The sequence below is a fragment of the Salvelinus namaycush genome, chromosome 1 (assembly GCF_016432855.1).
Source record: "Salvelinus namaycush isolate Seneca chromosome 1, SaNama_1.0, whole genome shotgun sequence".
NCBI lineage: Eukaryota > Metazoa > Chordata > Actinopteri > Salmoniformes > Salmonidae > Salvelinus > Salvelinus namaycush.
In genome coordinates this window covers 36,511,895-36,533,915 of record NC_052307.1, presented here as the reverse complement: position 1 = coordinate 36,533,915, position 22,021 = coordinate 36,511,895, and the positions used below count along the sequence as shown (strand labels likewise).

At 43.8% G+C, this 22,021-nt stretch overlaps 1 protein-coding gene across 1 annotated transcript in view; it reads right to left on the bottom strand.

The window, feature by feature from the left end:
• Positions 1 to 1,554: 1,554 nt before the first annotated feature.
• Positions 1,555 to 22,021, bottom strand: part of LOC120055107 (testosterone 17-beta-dehydrogenase 3-like) — a 30,782-nt gene continuing 10,315 nt past the window's right edge. Inside the window, exons 2-11 of the mRNA XM_039003028.1 lie at positions 12,064 to 12,110; positions 8,650 to 8,725; positions 8,160 to 8,267; positions 7,975 to 8,042; positions 4,882 to 4,926; positions 3,000 to 3,034; positions 2,725 to 2,806; positions 2,527 to 2,592; positions 1,939 to 2,088; positions 1,555 to 1,763 (exon numbers count right to left, since the gene is read on the bottom strand). Coding sequence (XP_038858956.1) covers positions 1,668 to 1,763; positions 1,939 to 2,088; positions 2,527 to 2,592; positions 2,725 to 2,806; positions 3,000 to 3,034; positions 4,882 to 4,926; positions 7,975 to 8,042; positions 8,160 to 8,267; positions 8,650 to 8,725; positions 12,064 to 12,110 — 773 coding nt within the window. The 3' untranslated portion in view covers positions 1,555 to 1,667. The remainder of the gene's footprint in view (positions 1,764 to 1,938; positions 2,089 to 2,526; positions 2,593 to 2,724; positions 2,807 to 2,999; positions 3,035 to 4,881; positions 4,927 to 7,974; positions 8,043 to 8,159; positions 8,268 to 8,649; positions 8,726 to 12,063; positions 12,111 to 22,021) is intronic.

The window sequence follows — 22,021 nt, the reverse complement described above, 5'->3', positions numbered from 1 at the left end:
ACTGCTCACTTAACCCAGCCGCACCAATGTGTCAGAGAAAACACAGTACAACTTGCGACAGCATGCATCCGCCCGGCCCGCCACAGGTCGTCGCTAGAGCACAATGTGACAAGGACATCCCAGCCGGCCAAACTCTCCCCTAACCCGGACGACGCTGGGCCAATTGTGCGCCACCTCATGGGTCTCCCGGTCGTGGCCGGCTGCATCACAGCCTGGGATCAAACCCCGTTCTGTAGTGACGCCTGTAGCACAGCGATGCAGTGCCTTAGACCACTGCACCGCTCAGGAGGCCTAAAGTCAAAGTCACCTAATAAGTATAAGTTGCAATACTTGAAATGTTTAAGTGTAGCAAAGCCCACCTTACTTTGAAACTATAATTTACCATTACTCAAATGTAACTGTAAATTGACAGATTTTTTTGTGGGAGAAACTGATTACCTCAATTTGATCAATTAGCCTTAACTCAAATATAATCAGTAAAAACAAAACAGTCCACTCAAAAAGCAACATTTCAGAAGCGTTCTGTCTTCCTCTGTGTTGGCTTTAGCCTAGAGCTCAGAGAGAGGTTGAAACACGAGACAGACGTTTACATAGTTGATTGGCCCAGTAAGACAACAGTGCCACCGGCCCTCTCTTCCCTCACTGTAAAACTTTTGAGGAAACCTGTTGCACTAAATATATCTGAGTACAGTTACATAAAGTGAATTTGTTGTAATTACTCAAACCGATAGAGTCACTGTGACCCTGTAGGGGGTCCATATTTTAGTTATATCAGCTTGAAAATGTTAAATATAATTTCCTTTTCAAATGAATTGTAGAGTTACCACCCATGACTGTATTTGTTAGTGACAGAGACATAGTTGTTTTATTCATTAACTTTCAGTCCTGTGGCCTTCAATAACTGAGTTCCTATGATAATTAAACTCTTTATGACAATACATTACATATCTTATAAGGTCTTATTTTATATACCTTTATACAATGGCCTGAAACTCATGGTTTACAGGTCACATCAGTCCTTCAAGTAGGGTTGCAGAATTCTGGTAACTTTCCCAAAATTCCCAGATTTGTAAATCGAGGAATTCTTTCGAGGAATCTTCCAAAGGGGGAAATTTACTTGTGTTTTAACTTCTACCTGCAAGTCACATTATGCTGTAATTTCTATTGGAATCCAGCCAGTTAGGCTATCCAACAGTTGAAATTTGTATTCACCCGCAACCTGATAATGACTGCCAGGGTTAGGAACAATGGGAGGAGACCGCCTAAGCCATTTAACCTGGAACAACCATTTCAGTAACAAGTTAAAAATTCAAACAAAATTATTGGATTAGTTTATAAAAAGGTATGTTATTTATCTTTGTGTAGTATAAGATTAATCAATCAATCACTCAATGTATATTAAAAAACACAGATTCCAAAAAATCGACCTGCAGCAGAGCATGCTGGGAAAAGTTGGTGTGACTTCTCATTTTGAGTCAGTATCACATAAACATTGATTTTGAGTTCAACTTACTAGAAGTATGAGTTAAAAATGTCTTTTACAGTCCTCTTGTTTTAGAAAAACATACATATGAAAAAGTTATTTAAAAGGCATCATATTATTTACAGACAAGCATACAGTACATGATGCTAAAATAGTGCATGTGTTGCAGGTGATCTCCTATGACCTATGTCCCCACTCTTTTCTTCACATACTCCAGTAGACTGTCCTGCATGGTCTCACTGTGGAGGATCTGCTGAGGAACAGCCTGTACCATCCAACCCTGTAGAGACAACACACAGCACGCACGCACACACGCACGCACGCACGCACGCACGCACGCACGCACGCACGCACACACACACACACACACAGACACACACACACCTGTTTCATTGACTAAAAACAAGGTAAATACTCCTACTTTCCATATGTGTAGATGTTCTGATGTGATTTACCAGTACTGTGTGACAGATGCTGCCGTAGGTCTTGTCCCCGGCTTGGAGGTACTCCAGGGATGTCCTGACAAAGTCCTCCGCTGTCAGCGTCACCATGTTGGACTTCTGGTAGCCCGTCATGGAGGTGGACACCCCAAATGGAGCCACTGCCTGGACACAGAGACACAGGAAAGAAACATAGAGTAAAGCAGACATATAGAGTCGACAGTGTTGAGGCCAGTTCCATTTAAATTCAGTCAAGTGGGGAAGTGAATTTACCTTAAAATTCAAGAATAGAAAAATGCCATTTATTTCCCTAAATCAATTCTTGATTTAGCTCACCTCCTGAATTCACATTCACGTTGCTGTACAAACCAATGAATACAATTTGTATTTATTTATTTTACCCTTATTTTACCAGGTAAGTTGACTGAGAAAACATTCTGATTTACAGCAATGACCTGGGGAATAGTTACAGGTGAGAAGGAGGGGGGATGAATAAGCCAATATACACAGTCAGTACATGTACAAACGATTTGAGTGCCCTCCCCCTTTAATATGAATGTTAAATAGATCCATGTACACTGATGCTTGGATGCATCACTGCACCTGTATCATGATTCCTTTTGCTTTATATTCAGCCTGCAGACCTTGAGAGAACCTCTCCACAAACACCTGTACAAAGACAGCAAGACAGAAACATTGAAATCACTGATTATTTGTTACACAAACGACTAATTCCAGAAGCATCGCGTACAACTGACGGATCATCCTGTGCTTAGAAAGAGATAGCGGGTCTGTACTAGCCTTTGATGCGCAGTACATGGTGTACATGGGGGAGGGAACACTGGCAACACCAGAGGAGATGTTCACGATCACTCCCTTCCCTCTGCAGAGGAATTAGACAGTCAGGATTATTCAGGTTCTCCTCTCCTGACATTCATCAACATATGTTCATCCAGTAATTAACAGGATTTTAGAATTGGACTAATTCTAGTTTCAGTACAAATGAACTGGACTTTCGATTAATTGACAATGTGAAGTCTCAAATATTGGCTTGAGGAAAACCTCTCCCAAAACACCTCTTCTCCATCCCTGGCAGGACTATTTGGCACATCTGTGGAACAAAGACAGGTCAGTTAAAAACAAAGACACTTAATTAAAGGGATACTTCGGGATTTTGGCAATGAGTCAGATGCAGGGCCGGCGCCAGAAAAAAATCCATTGGACGGGCATGTGATTTCCATAGAGGGGAAAGTATTTTTTTCATGGGACCTCCTATTTGGATGTAGACTGTCATTTTTTTATTTGTTACTTATAATATTAAGTGTTCAATAAATTGTATTCGTGGAGTGCCTTTGTTTCAACTATTAACCGTAAGCGTTGGTGTTGGAACCCGGTATAAGCTTCTTTTTATAACGACAAAATAAAAATAAATACCCCCAACCACCAAGAGCAAGGTCAGCAAGATGCACGGTCAAATGACGAAAACATCAGTAGCCTAAACATCATTACAAGCGCCAAGTGTGCTTGATAATAGTGAAAATCATCACATAAGCAATAATGACAATATGAATATGGGTTGATATGCAAGCAGTCAAAAAGTCAATTGGCAGTTGGCAGTTGGCAATCAGTCGGCACATGTCCATGTCACATAGCCTAAACAACGAAAGCTGTCGAGTGCGTTGATGATTTTATTATTTTGCTTGAGATGTAGGGCCTGCTCCCTCAGTGATTTTGTGCTGATAAAAGCCCGTAAAATTGTCACCTGCTTGTTCTATTTGGAGAAACTCTACAAATACAGGTGTGCCAAGCTTGTAATCGCTGCAAAAGGTGCTTCAACAAAGTACTGAGTAAAGTCCCTGAAAACTGAAATATGACATTTGCATAAGTTTTTTTTTTTTATATACATTTGTAAAAATGTCTGAACTAGTTTTTGCTTTGTCATTTTGGGGTATTGTGTGTAGATTGATAAGGGGGAAAAAAACGATTTAATCCATTTTTGAATACAGCTGTAACAAAATGTGGAAAAAGTCAAGGGGTCTGAATACTTTCCGAATGTACTGTATCTGATGCGGACTGGCAAAAAAGAGAATGTCATGCCATACTCTTTTAGTTCTGACAGCATCCGATTTCCTGGGCTACACATACTGAGACAGAGACGCTTGCTTGGATGGGTCTTTCTGTTGGCGGGTGTCTCGGTCAAATAAGTTATAAATATTTAAATATTTTATTTGGACGGGGCATGAGGTATGTTAGGGCGGGCCAGGCCCCCTAAGGTCCGCCCATAACGCCGGTCCTGGTCAGATGAACTCGTGGATACCATTTTTATGTCTCTGTGTTTAGGATGAAGGAAGTAGTTTCGCGAGCCAATGCTAACTAGCGTTAGCACAATGACTGGAAGTCTATGGTATCTACTAGCAGTTACCATAGACTTCCAGCAGCATACCACCCTGCTGCTGGCTTGCTTCTGAAGCTAAGCAGTCCCTGGATGGGAGACCAGGTGGTGTTGGAGGCCCAGTAGGAGGCAACCTTTCCTCTGGTTTCAAAACAATTCCCTGTGTAGGGTGCTATCTTTCAGATGTTAAATGGGTGTCCTGACTCTCTGTGGTCACAAAAAGATCCCATGGCACTTATTGTAAGAGTAGTGGTGTTAATCCTGGTGTCCTGGCTAAATTTCCAATCTGGCCCTCATACTGTCATGGTCACGTAATCATCCCCAGTTTACAAATGGCTCATTCATCCTCTCCCCTGTAATTATTCCCCAGGTTGTTGCTGTAAATGAGAATGTGTTAGTTAGTAATTGTGCTAGCACTAGTCAGCAACTTCCTTCAAACTGCATACAGAGACATTAAATGATATCCATGAGTTCATCTGGGGAAGTAGATAAAGGGCTTAATTGCCAAAATCACAAAGTATCCTTTTAAGCATAAACTCCACTGATGGGCTTCAATATCTACCCACCTTGACCAAGGCTTTCACATTGCAGTTGATCACTTTTGTAATTCTCTGTAAGGGGGAAAAAAACAAAAAAAACAATAGTGAAGTGTGTTCCTCCTTCCTTGTCTTCCACAGGTAACATTTTTATTTGTATTTTATTTACCTAGGCAAGTCAGTTAAGAACAAATTCTTATTTACAATGACGGCCTACCAAAAAGCAAAAGGCATCCCGCGGGGACGGAGGCTGGGATTCAAAGTAAAATGAATAAAATAAAAAATATAGGACAAAACACACATCACAACGAGAGATAACACAACACTACATAAAGAGATAACTAAGACAACAGCATAGCAAGGCAGCAACACATGGCAACACAGCATGGTAGGAACACAACGTGACAACAACATGGTAGCAGCACAACATGTTAGCAGCACAAAACATGGTACAAACATTGGGCACAGACAACAGCACAAAGGGCAAGAAGGTAGAGACAACAATACATTACGCAAAGCAGCCACAACTGTCAGTACGAGTGTCCATGATTGAGTCTTTGAATGCAGAGATGGAGATTAAACTGTCCAGTTGGAGTGTTTGTTGCAGCTCATTCCAGTCGCTAGCTGCAGTGAACTGAAAAGACGAGCGACCCAGGGATGTGTGTGCATTGGGGACCTTTAACAGAATGTGACTGGTAGAACGGGTGTTGTATGTGGAGGATGAGGGCTGCAGTAGGCATCTCAGATAGGGGGGAGTGAGGCCTAAGAGGGTTTTAGAAATAAGCATCAGCCAGTGGGTCTTGCGACGGGTATACAGAGATGACCAGTTTACAGAGGAGTATAGAGTGCAGTGATGTGTCCTATAAGGAGCATTGGTGGCAAATCTGATGGCTGAATGATAAAGAACATCTAGCCGCTCAAGAGCACCCTTACCTGCCGATCTATACATTACGTCTCCGTAATCTAGCATGGTCATCTGATTCAGGGTTAGTTGGCAGCTGGTGTGAAAGAGGAGCGATTACAATAGAGGAAACCAAGTCTAGATTTAACTTCAGCCTGCAGCTTTGATATGTGCTGATAGTGTACCGTCTAGCCATACTCCCCAAGTACTTGTATGATCTAACTACCTCAAGCTCTAAGCCCTCAGAGGTAGTAATCACACCTGTAATCATGACCTTTGTTTTGGAGGTGTTCAGAACAAGGTTAAGGGCAGAGAAAGCTTGTTGGACACGAAGAAAGCTTTGTTGTAGAGCGTTTAACACAAAATCCAGGGAGGTGCCAGCTGAGTAGAAGACTGTAGCTAAATGGATGAGAGAGCTTCCTACTGCCTGAGCTATGTTGTTGATGTAAATTGAGAAGAGCATGGGGCCTAGGATCGAGCCTTGGTGTGCTCACTTGGTGACAGGCAGTGGCTGAGACAGAAGATGTTCTGACTTTATACACTGCACTCTTTGAGAGAGGTAGTTAGCAAACCAGGCCAAAGACCCCTCAGAGACACCAATACTCCTTAGCCAGCCCAGAAGAATGGAATGATCTACCATATCAAAAGCTTTGGCCGCACAACATTGCTTAGAATCAAGGGCAATGGTGACATCCTTGAGGACCTTGAAGGTTGCAGTGACACATCCATAACCTGAGTGGAAACCAGATTTCATACCAAAGAGAATACTATAGATATCAAGAAAACCAGTCAGTTGATTATTGACAAGTTTTTCCAACACTTTTGATAAACAGGGCAAAATAGAAATAGGCCTATAACAGTTAGGATCAGCTTGATCACCCCCTTAAATAAAGGACGAACCGTGGCTGCCTTCCAAGCAATAGGAACCTCCCTAGAGAGGAGAGACAGGTTAAAAAGATCAGAGATAGGCTTGGCGGTGATAGAAAGCGTCTTAACCATCTGACCCAGATGGGTTTTTTTTGTCACGTTTAGGAGCTCCTTTAGCACCTCGGACTCAGTGACCGGCTGCAGGGAGAAACTTTGTAGCAGGGCAGGGGAAAAAGAGGGAGGAGCGTTGGGGCTAGTCGCATTAGAAGGGGTGGGAGATGAGGAAATGTTGGACGGGCAAGGAGGCATGGCTGAGTCAATTAGGAATCCTGACTTAATGAAGTGGTGATTAAAGAGCTCAGCCAAGTGCTCCTTGTCAGTAACAACCACATCATCAACATTAAGGGACATGGGCAGCTGTGAGGAGGAGGGTTTATTCTCCAGGTCTTTAACCGTTTCCAGAACTTCTTGGGGTTAGACCCACAGAGAGAGAACTGCTCCTTAAAGTAACTAACTTTGGCCTTCCTGATAGCCTGAGTGCACTTATTTCTCATTTGCCTGAACGAGAGCCAGTCAGCCTGAGTATGTGTGTCACGAGAATTTCGCCAAATGCAAGTGCATTTCTTGAGGTGAATCAACATCAACGTAATAACTGGCATATTATGACATCACACCAGTGGAGCCTGGTGAGAGGAGCTATAGGAGGACGGGCTCATTGTAGAGGCTGGACTGAAATCAATGTAATGGAGTCAAACGTGGTTTCCATGTTTGATCTGTTGAATACCGTTCCATTTATTCCATTCCAGCAGTGGAAGCTGCTGGAAGGAGGACAGCTCATAATAATGTCTGGAATGGAGTCAATGGAATGGTATCAAACATGTGAACTCCATGTCATTGATACCATTCCACTGACTCCATTCCAGACATTATTATGAGCCATCCTCCCCTCAGCAGCCTCCACTGTGTCACGCAGCGTGTTGGATAAAGGTGAGGTGAGGCGAGAGAGGAAAGGGGAATGTGAGGAACAGGTAAGAGGACAGGTGAGGTATGAGGACGGGATCTTAATTTGATCACTCTTTTGTTGAAAAGAAAACTTGTGCATTGCAGGAATTGCAAACTTGTAGTGTATTCAAGGTTTAAAAGGCTTCTAAAGTTTGTCATTTCCAATTGAACATTTCAGACTTGATTTGCCCTAACGTCAAATGCATCAGCCATTCCAAAAATGTATATTAATTCTAATACACAAAATAATTCACATTTCCTGTTGCTGCAGGATTCTTTTCCTGCTGTAGCAAACTGGCTCAAATTAAGATCCTACATCTGTAGGTGAACCAATATTGTATGTTTCCTCTCACCTGTTCCAGGTCCTTAGTCTGCAGGAACTTGCAGGGAATATGACTAGGCAGAATCCCCACGTTGTTCACTGCATGAATTGGATAAGACCAGGTTAATGCCACTCGGCAGCTGTCATTGGGATAGGTAGACTATTTTTAGAGATCAGTAAATATAACAAGGAGTAATAATGAAGGACAGCGTGCACCTAATACACTGATATTTAAGCCTTTCAGGTTCTCCTCAATGTGTTCGTACATGTCATCCTCAGTGAAATCGGCTACGATCACTTTCACTTTCTGACCCGTGGTTTCTCCTGTGAAAGAGAAACGTCACAAAATGAAGTTCAAGAGATACATTTGACCTAACATCTAAACCAGGGGTGTCAAACTCATTATGCACCGGGGGTCTTCATTGAGGTCCGGAGGGCTGCACCGAATATCTGTTATATTTCCTCGCTGTCAAATTCGACCCTGACGGTGTAGCTTTAATTTCCGTGATTATTAGAGTTGGAAACAGTCAAGAAACTCTATCGATGTAGGTCCATTATAATTTAAAAAACAATATATTTTATTTTTACACAAACCACCCTCGGGATGGATTGAACCTCTGCGAGCAGTATGTTTGACACTCCTGATCTTAACCCTCAAAGACAATGTTGCTCATTCCAGGAGAAGAAGGACGTAAATTCCTCCCACCTATCTCCAGTGCCACCCGGTCCAGTTTGTCCTTGGTTCTGCTCAGGATCACCACGTTCAGCCCACGTCCTGCCAGCTGCACAGGTAGGACAGACCCACATGGAGTTAGTGAGATGCACAGGGGGGATAGAACCACATGGAGTTAGTGATGCACAGGTAGGACAGACCCACATGGAGTTAGTGATGCACAGGGGGGATAGAACCACATGGAGTTAGTGTTGCACAGGGGGGATAGAACCACATGGAGTTAGTGATGCACAGGGGGGATAGAACCACATGGAGTTAGTGTTGCACAGGGGGGATAGAACCACATGGAGTTAGTGATGCACAGGGGGGATAGAACCACATGGAGTTAGTGATGCACAGGGGGGATAGAACCACATGGAGTTAGTGTTGCACAGGGGGGATAGAACCACATGGAGTTAGTGATGCACAGGGGGGATAGAACCACATGGAGTTAGTGATGCACAGGGGGATAGAACCACACGGACTTAGTGATGCACAGGGGGGATAGAACCACTGGAGTTAGTGTTGCACAGGGGGGATAGAACCACATGGAGTTAGTGTTGCACAGGGGGGATAGAACCACATGGAGTTAGTGTTGCACAGGGGGGATAGAACCACTGGAGTTAGTGATGGACAGGGGGGATAGAACCACATGGAGTTAGTGTTGCACAGGGGGGATAGAACCACATGGAGTTAGTGTTGCACAGGGGGGATAGAACCACTGGAGTTAGTGATGGACAGGGGGGATAGAACCACTGGAGTTAGTGTTGCACAGGGGGGATAGAACCACATGGAGTTAGTGTTGCACAGGGGGGATAGAACCACATGGAGTTAGTGTTGCACAGGGGGGATAGAACCACATGGAGTTAGTGATGGACAGGGGGGATAGAACCACATGGAGTTAGTGATGCACAGGGGGGATAGAACCACATGGAGTTAGTGTTGCACAGGGGGGATAGAACCACATGGAGTTAGTGTTGCACAGGGGGGATAGAACCACATGGAGTTAGTGTTGCACAGGGGGGATAGAACCACATGGAGTTAGTGATGGACAGGGGGGATAGAACCACATGGAGTTAGTGTTGCACAGGGGGGATAGAACCACATGGAGTTAGTGTTGGACAGGGGGGATAGAACCACATGGAGTTAGTGTTGCACAGGGGGGATAGAACCACATGGAGTTAGTGTTGCACAGGGGGGATAGAACCACATGGAGTTAGTGTTGCACAGGGGGGATAGAACCACATGGAGTTAGTGTTGCACAGGGGGGATAGAACCACATGGAGTTAGTGATGGACAGGGGGGATAGAACCACATGGAGTTAGTGTTGCACAGGGGGGATAGAACCACTGGAGTTAGTGATGGACAGGGGGGATAGAACCACATGGAGTTAGTGTTGCACAGGGGGGATAGAACCACATGGAGTTAGTGTTGCACAGGGGGGATAGAACCACATGGAGTTAGTGTTGCACAGGGGGGATAGAACCACATGGAGTTAGTGTTGCACAGGGGGGATAGAACCACATGGAGTTAGTGTTGCACAGGGGGGATAGAACCACATGGAGTTAGTGATGGACAGGGGGATAGAACCACATGGAGTTAGTGTTGCACAGGGGGGATAGAACCACATGGAGTTAGTGTTGCACAGGGGGGATAGAACCACATGGAGTTAGTGTTGCACAGGGGGGATAGAACCACATGGAGTTAGTGATGGACAGGGGGATAGAACCACATGGAGTTAGTGTTGCACAGGGGGGATAGAACCACATGGAGTTAGTGTTGCACAGGGGGGATAGAACCACATGGAGTTAGTGATGCACAGGGGGGATAGAACCACTGGAGTTAGTGTTGCACAGGGGGGATAGAACCACATGGAGTTAGTGTTGCACAGGGGGGATAGAACCACATGGAGTTAGTGATGGACAGGGGGGATAGAACCACTGGAGTTAGTGTTGCACAGGGGGGATAGAACCACTGGAGTTAGTGATGGACAGGGGGGATAGAACCACTGGAGTTAGTGATGGACAGGGGGGATAGAACCACATGGAGTTAGTGTTGCACAGGGGGGATAGAACCACATGGAGTTAGTGTTGCACAGGGGGGATAGAACCACATGGAGTTAGTGTTGCACAGGGGGGATAGAACCACATGGAGTTAGTGTTGCACAGGGGGGATAGAACCACATGGAGTTAGTGATGCACAGGGGGGATAGAACCACATGGAGTTAGTGTTGCACAGGGGGGATAGAACCACATGGAGTTAGTGTTGGACAGGGGGGATAGAACCACATGGAGTTAGTGATGCACAGGGGGGATAGAACCACATGGAGTTAGTGTTGCACAGGGGGGATAGAACCACATGGAGTTAGTGATGGACAGGGGGGATAGAACCACTGGAGTTAGTGTTGCACAGGGGGGATAGAACCACTGGAGTTAGTGATGGACAGGGGGGATAGAACCACTGGAGTTAGTGATGGACAGGGGGGATAGAACCACATGGAGTTAGTGTTGCACAGGGGGATAGAACCACATGGAGTTAGTGTTGCACAGGGGGGATAGAACCACATGGAGTTAGTGTTGCACAGGGGGGATAGAACCACATGGAGTTAGTGTTGCACAGGGGGGATAGAACCACATGGAGTTAGTGATGCACAGGGGGGATAGAACCACATGGAGTTAGTGTTGCACAGGGGGGATAGAACCACATGGAGTTAGTGTTGGACAGGGGGGATAGAACCACATGGAGTTAGTGATGCACAGGGGGGATAGAACCACATGGAGTTAGTGTTGCACAGGGGGGATAGAACCACATGGAGTTAGTGATGGACAGGGGGGATAGAACCACTGGAGTTAGTGTTGCACAGGGGGGATAGAACCACATGGAGTTAGTGTTGCACGGGGGGGATAGAACCACATGGAGTTAGTGATGCACAGGGGGGATAGAACCACATGGAGTTAGTGTTGCACAGGGGGGATAGAACCACATGGAGTTAGTGTTGGACAGGGGGGATAGAACCACATGGAGTTAGTGATGCACAGGGGGGATAGAACCACTGGAGTTAGTGTTGCACAGGGGGGATAGAACCACATGGAGTTAGTGATGCACAGGGGGGATAGAACCACATGGAGTTAGTGATGCACAGGGGGGATAGAACCACATGGAGTTAGTGTTGCACAGGCGGGATAGAACCACATGGAGTTAGTGTTGCACAGGGGGATAGAACCACTGGAGTTAGTGTTGCACAGGGGGGATAGAACCACATGGAGTTAGTGATGCACAGGGGGGATAGAACCACATGGAGTTAGTGATGCACGGGGGGATAGAACCACATGGAGTTAGTGATGGACAGGTAGTATGCCATGAACAGCCACAGTCACATTCAGATTCACATTCACACATTCAACTTACCTCAAAGGCGTAAGCCTTCCCTATCCCGTCTGACCCACCAGTGACCACTGCAACAGAGCAAGATGGGATAGGATGTCACTGCAAAATATCTTTACACATTGCTCCTGATAGAAGTATCCAGGCAGTACTATTTCCCACCACTAGAGGCTTCATACACCACAGCATGGGTGGACTTGGAAGTATAGTTCTCATCGGGCCTGAAAGTTAGAGCCAAGTCTGATCCAAGCCCGGTAAACTGAAACCCGAGCCCCGGTCCAATACCACAGAAATTAAATTAGCTTTAACCCGAAAAGGAGCCATATTTCTAGAAAACAGTATGTTGATTTAAAATGGTCCCGAGAACAATGCAGAAGAGGCGGGCAGCAGAGTCTGGAAAACTCACCTAAATTGTTATCAACTGAATGATGAAAATATTGGAATAAAGTAGGCTAATGCAATTGAAGGCATGTATCAAATTGCTGTTTTATACTGAAACTCCCAAAGTCATATCCAAGTGTTAACTGTAATTTAAAGCAATAGTCATGTCACCTAGATGATCATTTCAGCACCGTTTTGATTGGAACAGCGCCATCGCGCTGCTTCGCGACAAGCGTGGAGGAGTTGTCTTGATAACTCAATTAATAGGCAGGTTTCCATTGACCCAGTTTTATTCGACAAAAGCAAGGTCGCAAGAAAAATAACTCCAACATGTGTAATGGAAACGACAGATATAGAAGTCGTCTATATAAGAGGTTGTGTGTGTAGTTCTAAAGGACAACACACCACATCATCACTGACTCCAAGTGTACTTCAATATGTTGGTTATTATTGTATTTTATTTTTTTAATTGAACCTTTATTTAACTAGGCAAGTCAGTTAAGAACAAATTCTTATTTACAATGACAGTGGGTTAGTGGGTTAACTGCCTTGTTCAGAGGCAGAACGACATATTTAACCTTGTCAGCTCGGGGATTCGAACTAGCAACCTTTCGGTTACTGGCCCAATGCCCTAACCACTAGGCTACCTGCTGCCCCATCACTAGAGGGTAACTAGTCTCCTAAGGTTAACTAGCCCCCCCCCCCAACACAAGATGTCACCAAACATTTTCCCTGGCTGCCACTGCTCTGTAAGTGACAAAGTTGTAGATATATTCTAATGACGTTAGATGTACAAGTAGGAAAGCCTTAAGATAAACAATCCACTTGTTTAGAGAGAAACATTTAGATCATTTTTCAGTAAAGTAAGTTAGTAATATGTTGGATGAGTGTGTTGGGGGCAACTCGCCTCCACCTCGCCTCCACCTCCACCTCCACCTGGCCCCTTGGGGCTAGTTACCCCTTTATGGTTATGAATGTGTTTCTACCTGTCATTTAGACAATGACTATCCCAGTTAATGGTAGTTTATGCTCATTTTCTAGCTAGCAACCTTACTGGCAGTAAATGCTAGCCAGCTAGCTAGTTAGCATAAGCTGCTAGCAGAGCTAGCTAGCAACCTTACTACCCGATCGTCTGAGGTAAAATACATTAAAAAAGATAATAATTAATTGCAGTTGTAAATGTTTCCACTAGTGACTGATAGCTTTACAGTTAATGTTACTTTAAAGCCGTTTAGTTATTTTACACAGCATTTTATGTCATATAACGTTCCCTAGATAGCTAGCTACGTATAACCTTACTACCAGATCTGAGGTAAAATACATTCAATAAGATATCGTAATTGCAGTTGTAAATGTTTCCACTAGTGACAGAAAGCCTTACAGTTAATGTTACTTTAAAGCCAATTAGTTATTTTACACAGCATTTTATGTCATATTGCTAGATAGCTAGCTACGTTTTTAAGAGAGAGCTTTTAAATTGGCACCACTCCCTCTGTAGGTCAATAATAATACTTTAAGGCATGTGGTTTGAAAGAAACGGGTTAGTCTTAAGGTACACAGTCCTGTGTGGGGTAGTTAGAGTTAAGGGCCATCTGTTAGATTAGGGGTCAGGTCATAGGTTAAGTGTCAGTTCTTTACAGTTACTAATATAATTCAATGTTTTTATTTTCAGATGAGAACATACAAGAAGAAAACAGACTGAAGCAATGGAAGCTATGGCCCTGAGTCAACACAGCATGCACTGAAGGCAATGGAAAATGGGCAGATCTTAAAGGGAGCTGCCAGGGTGTCCAACATTCCATCAAGAACACTACGGCAACACAAAGGAAAGGAGGTAAAAAAAACAGGCTTCAGCCAAATGGGCGGGGTGCCAGTCTTCTCTTCCACATATGAAAGTGACCTCAACCACATTCAACAAATGGAAAGAACCCTATTTGGATTAACATCATGGGACGTGAGAAGACTCGCCTTCGATCTGGCAGAGAGGATGGGAATCAAGCACAGGTTCAAGAAAGGAAAGGGGCACGGAGGGGTGGATTGGTTCAGTGGCTTAAGCGCAACCCTCAACTTTCAGTTCGAGTACCGCAAGCAACCAGTCTTGCGAGGGCCGTGGGCATTAATAAGCCTAAGGTTGACCAGTTTTTTTACGGCCTACAAAAGATGTTTCAAACAGCTTCAGGTAATGTTCCCTCCAATTCTGTGTAACTTCCAGCACGTGTTTACTGTGAACACTGAGGCTGTACCTGTTTTAAGTTACAGTTTCAGACAGTGTTCAAGTAGGCTACTGTGGCTATTTGATCATAATGTAGACTTTCCAGAGTGGCCTACCACCAAAAACAATGGAGAAAATGTATCCCATAACATTTTAACATGGAAATAGCTGTTCTATCATTCAGTCTACAGTAGCAGCCAATGTGTGGCGTTCAATGTAGGCCTACATAATAATACATTATTATTCCCATACCATTATTAGAGAATCAGACAAATTATGCCACCCTCTGCCTATTGGCTACTTACCTTATTCAAGCCTGTCTCAAAATACAACACTACTGCCAACACCACCAATACCTCTAGCACTATCGCCACCACCTCTTCCTGCCACCACTACTAGCACTACCGCCACCACCTCTACCGCCACCACTACTAGCACTACCGCCACCACCACTAGAACTACTGCCAGCACCTCTACCGCCACCACCACTACTAGCAGCACTACCGCCATCACGTCTAGCACTACCGCCAGCACCTCTACCGCCACCGCCATTAGCACTACCTCCACCACCACTAGCACTACCGCCACCAGCTCTACCGCTGCCAACTCTACCACCACCACCACCACTAACACTGCCACCACCTCTACCAGCTCTACTGCTGCCAACTCTACCACCACCACCACTAACACTGCCACCACCCCTACCAGCTCTACCGCTGCCAACTCTACCACCACCACCACTAACACTGCCACCACCTCCACCAGCACTACTGCCACCACCTCTACCACCACTAGCTCTACCACCACCACCTCTACCTCTACCACCACTAGCTCTACCACCACCACCACTAGCTCTACCACCACCACCACTAGCTCTACCACCACCACCACTAGCTCTACCACCACCACCACTAGCACTACCACCACTGGCACTACTGCCACTAGCACTACCGCCACGACCCTGGTTTGTTTTTGCTAAAACCAACAACCAACAGCTGGAGCAGTTCTATTGGAGTTGTCACCGAGGCCGACGCTCCAGGAGGCGAGGCCGAGGAAGAGAAAGGCTGAGTCTGCGGCTGAACTGACAGCCTCACCTTACAGAAGGTTGCTGGAGGAAAAGGCTCGGCATAAACATCAAAAAGAAGAAAAGAGAGGGTAAGAAAATGAAGCAGGTTCTTCCAACAAGCCACATCAGCCACCAAAGAAGGGGATGCGGAGTGTCTTCTCTATGAGGAGCCGTTTTCAATCTCAGGTGGGGACTGGATTAGGTGTGAGCAGTGCAGGAGGTGAACTCATGAGTTGTGCTCCAATTTTACTGGGGATACAGTATCTTCATTTATGACCTACAGTTGAAGTCGGAAGTTTACATACACTTTAGCCAAATGCATTGAAACTCAGTTTTTCACAATTCATGACATTTAATCCTAGTAAAACTTCCCTGTCTTAGGTCAGTTAAGATCACCACTTTATTTTAAGAATGTGAAATGTCAGAATAATGGTAGAGAGAATGATTTATTTCAGCTTTTATTTCTTTCATCACCTTCCCAGTGGGTCAGAAGTTTACATACACTCAATTAGTATTTGGTAGCATTGCCTTTAAATTGTTTAACTTGGGTCAAACGTTTCGGTCAGTCTTCCACAAGCTTCTCACAATATGTTGGGTGAATTTTGGCCCATTCCTCCTGACAGAGCTGGTGTAACTGAGTCAGGTTTGTAGGCCTCCTTAATTGCACACGCTTTTTCAGTTCTGCACAAAAATGTTCTATAGGATTGAGGTCAGGGCTTTGTGATGGCCACTCCAATACCTTGACTTTGTTGTCCTTAAGCCAGATGTTGCTTGAATATATCCACATAATTTTCCTACCTCATGATGCCATCTATTTTGTGAAGTGCACCAGTCCCTCCTGTAGCAAAGCACCCCCACAACATGATGCTGCCACCCCCGTGCTTCACGGTTGGGATGGTGTTTTTCGGCTTGCAAGCCTCCCCCTTTTTCCTCCAAACATAACGATGGTCATTATGGCCAAACAGTTCTATTTTTGTTTCATCAGACCAGAGGACATTTCTCCAAAAAGTCAGATCTCTGTCCACATGTGCAGTTGCAAACCATTCTTATGGCGGTTTTGGAGCAGTGGCTTCTTCCTTGCTGATCGTCCTTTCAGGTTATGTCGATATAGGACTCGTTTTACTGTGGATATAGATACTTTTGTACCCGTTTCCTTCAGCATCTTCACAAGGTCCTTTACTATTATTCTGGGATTGATTTGCACTTTTTGCACCAAAGTACGTTCTTTTCTAGGAGACAGAACGTGTCTCCTTCCTGAGCGGTATGACGTCTGTGTGGTCCCATGGTGTTTATACTTGCTTACTATTGTTTGTACAGATGAACGTGGTACCTTCAGGCGTTTGGAAATTGCTCCCAAGGATGAACCAGACTTGTAGAGGTCTACAGAGGTCTTGGCTGATTTCTTTTGATTTTCCATGATGTCAAGCAAAGAGGCACAGAGTTTAAAGGTAGGCCTTGAAATACATCCACAGGTATACCTCCAATTGACTCAAATGATGTCAATTAGCCTATCAGAAGCTTCTAAAGCCATGACATCATTTTCTGGAATTTTCCAAGCTGTCTAAAGGCACAGTCAACTTAGTGTATGTAAACTTCTGACCTATTTGAATTGTGATACAGCGAATTATAAGTGAAATAATCTGTCTGTAAACAATTGTTGGAAAAATTACTTGTGTCATGCAAACTAGATGTCCTAACCGACTTGCCAAAACTATAGTTTGTTAACAAGAATTTTGTGTAGTGACTAAAATGATTGTGAAAGGAGTGACTAATGATTCCAACCTAAGTGTATGTAAGTGTATGTAAACTTCCGACTTCAACTGTATGTACAAATTAGAACCGTGCAATAGCAGAGCAGAAGAGAGTTGCCACATCAATGTTACACTCAATTAATTAGTTCAGTTATGAGTTAGTTAAATGTTATATTCCCGGTACTTAAAAAAGCACCCCATTTCTAAAAACTGTATCCATTTATGTCCATTTATTGTTTATTCGCCTAAGCATGTGTGTCATCCACATGGGGGGGCTAGTTACACCATAGTACCCTATATAAATATTTGTGCATAAAGGCATTTCCACCGCCATTTCTCGCATAATTATTTTTACCAACACAAAATGATCCCACCATGTCTTACAGCTGTCTTGATTTTTTTTTATATGGCATGACTTTACTCACATATGAACTGTGGATGACATGGTGTGGTCCTTCCACTACGACTTGGGAAACAATGCAGTGTATTAGGCTACAGATGAAATAAGTTAATGAACTTCACAGGGTGGTGAAAAAGTGCACAGTGATGAGCTTGATGCTCCTTTCCAAAAAATATCTAGGGTCTTATCCGGTGACATGATGATCGATGCTTGACTGCCGTTTGACAAATAAAAATAATAATATCATCATGTAGACGACACTCTTAGAAAAAAAGGTGCTTTCTAGAACCTTAAAGGGGTTTTTCAACTCTCCCCATAGGATAACCCTTTGAAGAACCCTTTTGGGATACATGTCGGGAACACCACGCGCATGCGCGCAACGTCTATTTCTATGGGCACAAACACTGTTCATGACACAAACTGTTCACACCCCTCTTGTTGGCAGAGGGAACATTTTGCAGGTTTAAAGCTTATTTCCTGTAATTCTACACTTTATCATTGGGCGCAGAGAACATTTTGCAGTTTCAAAGCAAGTTTTCTTGCAATTATATACATTTTGCCATGTTTAATGTGACTCAAACATTACAACAAAATCTATGAGCAAAAAAAAATTTGTTAAAAGATAGCCGACATGGGCTACAGCTAAAAGATAGCCGACATGGGCTACAGCTAAAAGATAGCCGACATGGGCTACAGCTAATAGATAGCCGACATGGGCTACAGCTAATAGATAGCCGACATGGGCTACAGCTAATAGATAGCCGACATGGGCTACAGCTAATAGATAGCCGACATGGGGTACAGCTAAAAGATAGCCGACATGGGCTACAGCTAAAAGATAGCCGACATGGGCTACAGCTGATAGATAGCCGACATGGGCTACAGCTAAAAGATAGCCGACATGGGCTACAGCTAATAGATAGCCGACATGGGCTACAGCTAATAGATAGCCGACATGGGCTACAGCTAATAGATAGCCGACATGGGCTACAGCTAATAGATAGCCGACATGGGCTACAGCTAATAGATAGCCGACATGGGCTACAGCTAATAGATAGCCGACATGGGCTACAGCTAATAGATAGCCGACATGGGCTACAGCTAAAAGATAGCCGACATGGGCTACAGCTAATAGATAGCCGACATGGGCTACAGCTAATAGATAGCCGACATGGGCTACAGCTAATAGATAGCCGACATGGGCTACAGCTAATAGATAGCCGACATGGGCTACAGCTAATAGATAGCCGACATGGGCTACAGCTAATAGATAGCCGACATGGGCTACAGCTAATAGATAGCCGACATGGGCTACAGCTAATAGATAGCCGACATGGGCTACAGCTAATAGATAGCCGACATGGGCTACAGCTAAAAGATAGCCGACATGGGCTACAGCTAAAAGATAGCCGACATGGGCTACAGCTAAAAGATAGCCGACATGGGCTACAGCTAAAAGATAGCCGACATGGGCTACAGCTAAAAGATAGCCGACATGGGCTACAGCTAAAAGATAGCCGACATGGGCTACAGCTAATAGATAGCCGACATGGGCTACAGCTAAAAGATAGCCGACATGGGCTACAGCTAATAGATAGCCGACATGGGCTACAGCTAAAAGATAGCCGACATGGGCTACAGCTAAAAGATAGCCGACATGGGCTACAGCTAAAAGATAGCCGACATGGGCTACAGCTAAAAGATAGCCGACATGGGCTACAGCTAAAAGATAGCCGACATGGGCTACAGCTAAAAGATAGCCGACATGGGCTACAGCTAAAAGATAGCCGACATGGGCTACAGCTAAAAGATAGCCGACATGGGCTACAGCTAAAAGATAGCCGACATGGGCTACAGCTAATAGATAGCCGACATGGGCTACAGCTAATAGATAGCCGACATGGGCTACAGCTAAAAGATAGCCGACATGGGCTACAGCTAAAAGATAGCCGACATGGGCTACAGCTAAAAGATAGCCGACATGGGCTACAGCTAAACACTATAATTCAAGATGTTTTTATTTTATACAGTGTCATGCTAGCAGTGTCATGCTAGCAAAATACCAATATATTATTTTAATAAACTGCAGAACTAATTTGGAGTGTTTTCGATATTGCTGCGGTATTTGCATTTCGCTACACTCGCAATAACATCTGCTTACCATGTGTATGTGACCAATAAAATAAAATTGGATTTATTTCTCTATGGTCCTAAATAACAAACTCAGCCATACTTTCTGAACACGGGTCAGTGCCTGGCTTAGAGATCGAACTAAAACACAAAATGTGGATGAAAGATGTTCGGCTTCACCTTGCCTCACCAATTCAACAGGTCAGAAAAATGTTGTTCTTTGTGTTTGACTCAAAATTCATATTCTTGGGAAACGTTTCATTAATTTTGATTGATGGGGTGACACACACACACACACACACACACACACACACACACACACACACACACACACACACACACACACACACACACACACACACACACACACACACACACACACACACACACACACACACACACACAGTGCTTTCAAAAGACAACTTGGATGACTGTTCAAAACTATTTTTCCCAGTAAGAGCTAGTTTTTTTCGAAGTTCCCAGTCGTCTTGAACGCACCCAAGTCTATAATAAGCCTTGCCTATTATAAATGACCAGACATGATTTATAGTTTATGAGAAGCACATTTATTTATTGATAATAATGTGGTTTAGCGATGTTCTTTAGTTAGTTGATCACCTGTGGACGAGAAGAAATGTGTTAGTTTGAGTTGGGCGCACCGGCAATTGGTTTGACGCCCAAACAATTTGTTGGGCGTCTCCAGATAGATAAAATATATACACTACCGTTCAAAAGTTTGGGGTCACTTAGAAATGTCCTTGTTTTTGAAAGAAAAGCACATTTTTTGTCCAATAAAATAACATAAAATTGATCAGAAATACAGTGTAGACATTGTTAATGTTGTAAATGACTATTGTAGCTGGAAATGGCAGATTTTTTATGGAATATCTACAGGCGTACAGAGGCCCATTATCAGCAACCATCACTCCTGTGTTCCAATAGCACGTTGTGTTAGCTAATACAAGTTTATCATTTTAAAAGGATAATTGATCATTAGAAAACCCTTTTGCAATTATGTTAGCACAGCTGAAAACGGCTGTGCTGATTAAAGAAGAAATCAATCTGGCCTTCTTTAGACTAGTTGAGTAACTGGAGCATCAGCATTTGTGGGTTCGATTACAGGCTCAAAATAGCCAGAAACAAAGAACTTTCTTCTGAAACTCATCAGTCTATTCTTGTTCTGAGAAATGAAGGCTATTCCATGCGAGAAATTGTCAAGAAACTGAAGATCTCATACAACGCTGTGAACTTCTCCCTTCACAGAACAGCGCAAACTGGCTCTAACCAGAATAGAAAGAGGAGTGGGAGGCCCCGGTGCACAACTGAGCAAGAGGACAAGTACATTAGAGTGTCTAGTTTCAGAAACAGACGCCTCACAAGTTCTCAACTGGCAGCTTCATTAAATAGTACCCACAAAACACCAGTCTCAACGTCAACAGCGAAGAGGCGACTGCAGGATGCTGGCCTTCTATGCAGAGTTCCTCTGTCCAGTGTTTGTGTTCTTTTGCCCATCTTAATCTTTTCTTTTTATTGGCCAGTCTGAGACATGGCTTTTTCTTTGCAACTCTGCCTAGAAGGCCAGCATCACGGAGTCGTTTCACTTCAAGTCAAAAGGTTTGACAGCAATACTGTATGCAATTCAAGTCAGTTGGGAACAGGTTTTTGATGTCTCAATACCTTGGCATCGGGTCTATGAACTGACATATAAAACAATTGACACATCAATCCATTTGTTTCAATTTAAGCTATTATATTAAATACTTGCTACAAAGACATTTATGTTATACGCCCACCAACCACCCTATTTTCACCTTAGGTAACCTTCTGTCTTATGTACATTGCATTCGGAAAGTATTCAGACCCCTTCACCTTTTCCACATTTTGTTAAATTACAGCATTATTCTGAAATGTATTAAATATTTTTTTTCATTCATCTACACACAATACCCCATTATAATTAGCCCTTGATCAAGGCAGTTAACCCACGGTTCGTACACCGTCATTGAAAATAAGAATTTGTTGACTTGTCTAGTTAAATAAAG